General features: G+C 47.1%; 1 protein-coding gene across 1 annotated transcript; it reads left to right on the forward strand.

Moving 5' to 3' along the window:
• Positions 1–33: 33 nt before the first annotated feature.
• LOC21404723 lies at positions 34–2052 on the forward strand. Its single transcript, XM_024174516.1, has 5 exons — positions 34–376; positions 592–657; positions 773–1129; positions 1175–1388; positions 1851–2052. Exons 1-5 carry the CDS (start codon positions 34–36, stop codon positions 2050–2052), a joined length of 1182 nt encoding a protein of 393 aa, XP_024030284.1.
• The last annotated feature ends 4222 nt before the right edge of the window (positions 2053–6274 follow it).

Here is a 6274-nt window from a genome sequence, read left to right on the forward strand (position 1 = left end):
ATCGGAAGATCGATAGAGGTGTACATTGACAACATGCTAGTAAAGAGTGCTAGGACAAATCAACATGTCACTTATTTGGAAGAAATATTTGATGTACTAAGAAGGTACCACATGAAACTGAACCCCTTAAAATGTGCCTTCGAGGTTGGGTTCGGAAAGTTCCTTAGTTTTATGGTCAGTAACCGGGAAATAGAGGCCAACCCAGAAAAGATAAAAGCCCTGCAGGATATGAAGTCTCCTACAAGACCAAAGGAGGTGCAAAGGTTAACAGGATGCGTCGCCGCCCTTAACAGGTTTATATCAAAGGCGACAGATAAATGTGTTCCCTTCTTCGACACCTTGAAAGGAAGCCATCACTTTGAATGGACTCCACGATGTGAGGAAGCCTTTCAAAAATTAAAAGAGCACTTAGGCATGCCCCCAATTCTGTCAAAACCCATCCCAGGCGATAGGCTGAGCCTATATCTCTCCGTATCTGAGCATGCTGTAAGTTTCGTGCTTATTAGGAATGAAGAAAAGGTCCAGCTACCAGTCTACTATGTAAGCAAGAGACTCTTGGATGCCGAATCTAGATATTTTGAAATGGAACAGCTAGCTCACGCCTTGATGGTAGCTTCAAGGAAGCTTTAGCATTACTTCCAGGCCCATATAATACAGGTCCTTACAAATCACCCGTTAAGGTAAGCACTACAAAAACTCGAAACCTCCTGTCGACTCCTCAAATGGTCAGTAGAATTAAGCCAGTTTGACATCGAATATGTACCACGAGCAGCTATCAAGGGACATGTGTTGGCCGATTTCCTTGTAGAATTTTCTCACAGGCCAACGCCAGCCACCAACGAAGAAGTTAAGGTAGTTGAGTGGAAACTCTACGTGGATGGGGCATCGAGTGAAGCCGAGTCAAGCGCTGACGTCATGCTTATTAGTCTAGAGGGCCACAAGATCACCTCGGCGGTACGATTCAAATTCAAAGCATCGAACAATGAGGCTGAGTATGAAGCATTGATCGCAGGGTTGCGATTGGCAAGTCACTTGAAGATTCAAAGGATCAGCATCTTCAGTGACTCTCAACTAGTCGTCGGGCAAGTAAAAGAAGAGTACCAGGCGCGCAACGAAAGAATGAGGGCAGGTAAAAATAGAACTCATTAAATTCAAAAGCTATAAGATACTATAGGTACCAAGAGGAATACGAACGGTGACGCTTTGGCTAAATTGGCATCCTTGAAGGATTCTGATATACTAAGAGTCGTCCCCATCGAGGAGGTTGAGCGGTCGACTATTGATGAGAAGGTCAAGGCCTTGACCATTCAAACAGTCGAGGACTGGATGACACCCCTCATCCAATACTTGGCAGACACAAAGCTACTCGACAATAAGAAGGAGGCCAGGCGGGTCAAATATATAGCAGCCTGATACCTGTTGTATGACGGTATACTATACCGATGAGGCTACTTAACGCCTTTACATCGGTGCCTGAATGGCGCTGAGGTGCGAGAAGTCCTCCGGGAGATCCATGAAGGAGTGTGTGGCAATCACACTGGGGGGCAATATCTAGCTCTTAAGGTTTTGAGGCAGGGGTACTATTGGCCTACGCTTAAAAAAGACGCATTTCAATATGTTCGGCGTTGCGATGAGTGCCAAAAATATGCCACAATTCTTAGAGCATCCCCAGAGAACCTAACCTCCATTATTAGCCCATGGCCTTTTACCAAATGAGAGATCGACCTGATTGGACCCTTGCACCTCGCGCTGGGGGGCTTTAAGTTTGTAAAATGGGTGGAGGCGAAAGCTCTTACTATGACCACGGAGACAACTTGCACTAACTTCATGTGAAAAAACATTATATGCAGGTTTGGAGTCCCACATTTGATCGTGTCTGACAACGGAAAGCAGTTCGACAACGCCTCAACGCCCAAGTTCTGCAATGATTTGGGCATTCGGAAGGACTTTTCAGCACCAATTCATCCACAGTCCAACGGCCAAGTTGAGGCCGTTAACAAAATTTTAAAGTACACCCTAAAGAAGAGGCTAGATGATTTAAAGGGAAAATGAGCTGAAGAACTCCCAAAGGTCTTGTGGGCGTACAGGACGACAAGTCAGACTACCACGGGTGAAACACCCTTTTTCATGACGTATGGCGCAGAGGCGGTACTCCCTATCGAAATCACAACGCCGACATTAAGAACTGTCACACATAACGCAATGCCAATGCAGAAGCAATGGATGGAGAGCTCGACTTCTTGGAAGAAAAAAGGCTCGAGTCTCAACTACGACTTGCCGCTTACCAACAAAGAACGACTTGGTACTATAACAAAAAGGTCAAGCAAAGGAGGTTCGTCCCGGGAGACCTGGTATTAAAAAGGGTGACACAAAGTACGAAACCAAAAAACACTGGTCCCCTAGGCCCGACGTGGGAAGGACCCTACCGCATCCGGGAGCTAGTACGCCCAGGAACCTATGTATTGGAAAGTCTGGACAGCAGGAAGGTTCAACATCCATGGAATGCAGAACAGCTACGATTGTATTATCAATAAGTGTACTCCTTCTGTGTTGTAGTTGAGATTAGCCTTTCAATAATATATGATTCATTCACTATGAAATTGGTCGAACGCGAAAAAGTCGACCACTGAGAAGACAAGCCTCCTACAAAATCAAGATTTTACAGCAGGCATGGGGGCAGTCAAGTCAAATAGGAGTCTACATCCTACAAAACAAAGCAACAAATCCACTAGATTCTTAAAAATCTGCCAAGCCCTAAGGGGCATCTGGACGGTCGACTCCTCCAATGAGGAGAGGCTTCCATACCAGATTCTTAAAAATATGCCAATCCCTAAGGGGCATCTAGACGGTCGACTCTTCCAAGGAGGAGAGGCTTCCAGACCAGATTCTTAAAAATCTGCCTAAGCCATCGACGCCTTCAAAAACTAGCAGAAGAAGGCTGATAGAAATTTATACATTTATACATATATAAATAATAGTGTCTACATTGTCTGAAAATAAAAACTTTTACTTTGTTTTGGCACATTACAAAAAATTACATCTCCTAAGCCTCGTCGCCATTGCCAGCATTACGATCACGTCTAGCTGACCCATTATTACTCTCGCCGCTAGGAGAATCTTCACCATCAGAAGGATGATCATAAAGGAATTCTAGGTTGAGGCCAGGGATGTGCCTATTGATCCGGGCAACAATCTGCTCACCAACGGACGACATGTCTTTGGCACGCAGGTCATAAAAATCGTCCGAGGATTTGAAGTCTTCAACAGCCTTGGCAGTGACATCAGAACTTTTCTGAGCATAATCCGCAAAAGCCAGGAACTCCTCGACCCCCTTATTCTTCCCTCTCCTGCTTACCAAGATTATATCCCTTCTTGCAAAGGGCTTCTTTGGCGTTAGCAGCTTCTTGACGAACAATAGCAATCTTTTTCTGAGCTGTGTCCAGGCTAGCCTTCGCCGCCTTAAGTTCCTTAACGGCAAGGGCGAGCTTCTCGGAAACTTCAGCCTTATCATCCCTTGCCTTCTTGAGGAGAGCCTTCAATCACCCCTCAAGCTGATCCATCTTCCTACTCCTCTCATCAATCGCGACCATCTCAAGATAATTAAGGATGGAAAGAGCGAGGGACTGCCAAAAGTGGGGAAGCAGTTAGAAAAATATACGTATATGTATATACGCAGGTATAACCTACCAACAAAAATGGAACTTACATGGATAGCGAAGGAGATTTGCTGACGAGCACGCTCAACCAAAGGAAGGCGAGAAGCACTCTCCCAGTTCTCATCGAAGAAGGACTCATACATAGCCTGGAAGAGAGCGAAGAAGCGTGAAGGCATGTTCAGTGCTGCATCAACATGTGCCCAGGAGTCATTGGAGACAATGAAATTTGGGTCCAGCACCCTCTATCCGGGAAGCAGTAGACGCTCTGGCTCCGAAGGGGCGTCATAAGCTTTAGCGTCAGCAACATCAATTACTGGCGTAGACTCAAGTACCGCAGGGGTCTCCTTCTGTCGGGGCCTCTTTGGTCTCGGCGTTTCCTGTGCTAAGGCCTCGGCCTCGGCGGGCTTTGTCAATGAAACGTCGACGCCAGCAGCTTCGCTCGACGGCCCACGAGGTATCTTCTTGGAGCGCCTCTTGTCTCCGGGGATGCGTAGACCAAGGGTCTTCATCTCTATAGCAGTCAAAGCCTAAGTAAAAAATAAAAATGAAAGAAGAGAAAGAGAAGGGAGAGAAAGCTGACTGACCGCCGGCGGTAAACTGGAAAAAGTCCTTGATGGCGTCAGTGTTGGCAGGGTCAGGAAGGGATAACAGGAGGCCAAAACGTTCTAGGTTCTTCCGCATTAAAAGGGTGTTAATGTGGCGCTCATCCTCTGGATAGCTGAAGGTTGTCTCCACCCGGGCGAGCCCGTTACCAGCAAGCTGGGGACGATATTGAGAAACTGCACAAGGAAAATTAAGTTCAGCGGTATAACAACCTGACGACAATATGGTAAACTGTCGAAGGTACTCACTGAACATCCCAAAAGACCTTCTCACCCCTGCCCTCTTAAAAGGCCTGTCCGCTGGATGGACGTCAAACATGCCTTTTACCATAAAAAACATTGGCTTCCATCCGTGAGACGACGATGATAGCCCTTTTATTAGCCTACCAAAGTGGGGCTTCGATCACCCACAGCCACCCAAAATATACCATCCCTCGCATTTGGAGACTTGACACAACTTATATACAAAACGGAACTCATCCAAAGGAAACTCTACATCAAACTTTCTATCCCAAAGTATCCACATGTTGGCGAAGATATACCAGAAGTTTGGCGCCAGCTGGGTAGGGGAGATTCCATGAAGGTTGCAGTAGTCCTTCACGAATGGATGAATGGGGAGAGTCGTCCCCGCAGTAAAAGCCCGGGTATATACGGACAGATACCCCAGAGGAGGTTGACTTGCCCTGTGGTGAGGGTCGGGCAAGAGAAACTCGAACCAACGACCATCCACACGCCCCTTCTGGTACGCATGGACAATGTCCCTATCACGGGTTTTTGGCACCACGAAGTCGGAGGTAAACCACGACCGATCCTCGTCCGGCCCTACCGACGCAACGGGAACATCCGTCGAGTTGCCACTGATCCCAACGGCTGAACCACCAACCAGGGAGCCGCCAGAGGAAGAAGCTTTGGCGGTATTTCCCTTATCATCATCGCCGTCGATCATTCGGTCGACGCTGTCTCCATCGTCCCGTGGTTCCGGGACATAGCCCTCGATGTCCCTTAGGAGGGAGTCGCTGACAGTATGAATGGAGGGAGATTCGGCGGCTAGAGACGGATCCGGCCTTACAACATGTACTCCGCCTCGACGTAGTCTTCTCCTAGGTGCCATTACTGTTAAGAAAGAGCCTAAGGTTAGTCCTACAAGTCGAGGGGAGGAGAAATTAGTTCGGGATTTTAAAAGAAAGAAAAAGAGTCCTGTTTGACTAAGACGCCGACCATTCAAACACAGCAGCGACATTCAAACGCAACGGTGACTGTTCAAGATAAATCAAGAATACCAAACAAACCCGAAACTGCTCAAAATTCCTATGGCTATTCCGAGGCATCGTGAATAAAAGTCAGAACAGTTTCCAAGCTCCTATTATACCACTTTCTAGTCATTTCCTTCTAAGTTCGAAGAATCTACCAGGAGCCAGGGTAGATTAAACACGATAAAAGCATGAAGAAAGGACGGAAAATGCTTACCAAGAGTTAAAAAGCAAGACTAAGGCGCGAGTGTTGGGAAGAATATCACCGAGGAAAGCAGAAAGTCCTGGGGGAATTTCTGCAGAGCTTTGGCAAAACAAAGGAAAAAATAAAAAAGATTGGCTTTCGAGCGCTTATAAGTATAACAGCCCTCAGTCCCCAACCGTTCAATCGTGCGCAATCGTATCCGACGGCAGGGGCATAAAAATCAGATCCTACGATTGGGGGAAGAGCGGGAAGAACGGGAATCTGAAAAAGGTTAATCCAAGGGCCCAGAGTCATCCAATTCAAAAGAGGGGCCATGTCAGCATGGTAGTTGGACCAACGCGACATTTGCACTTCTCGAGGCAACAGGGCCATCATGACACAGGTCCAAAGTTAAGTTTCCATACCCGAGGCAGACGAAAGGAAGCACCAGTGCAAAGTCCCAACCTAGCTCGAGACCATCCAAAGGAAAGCCTCGACCTGGGGGGTAGATGTTGTACGGGAAAACATGCTTTGACACGTCAAACAACGATAGCGCTCCACATGGCCCTGCAATAACCACAT

Source organism: Morus notabilis, unplaced genomic scaffold (genome assembly GCF_000414095.1).
Source record: "Morus notabilis unplaced genomic scaffold, ASM41409v2 Scaffold535, whole genome shotgun sequence".
In the NCBI taxonomy this organism is placed as follows: Eukaryota; Viridiplantae; Streptophyta; class Magnoliopsida; order Rosales; family Moraceae; genus Morus; species Morus notabilis.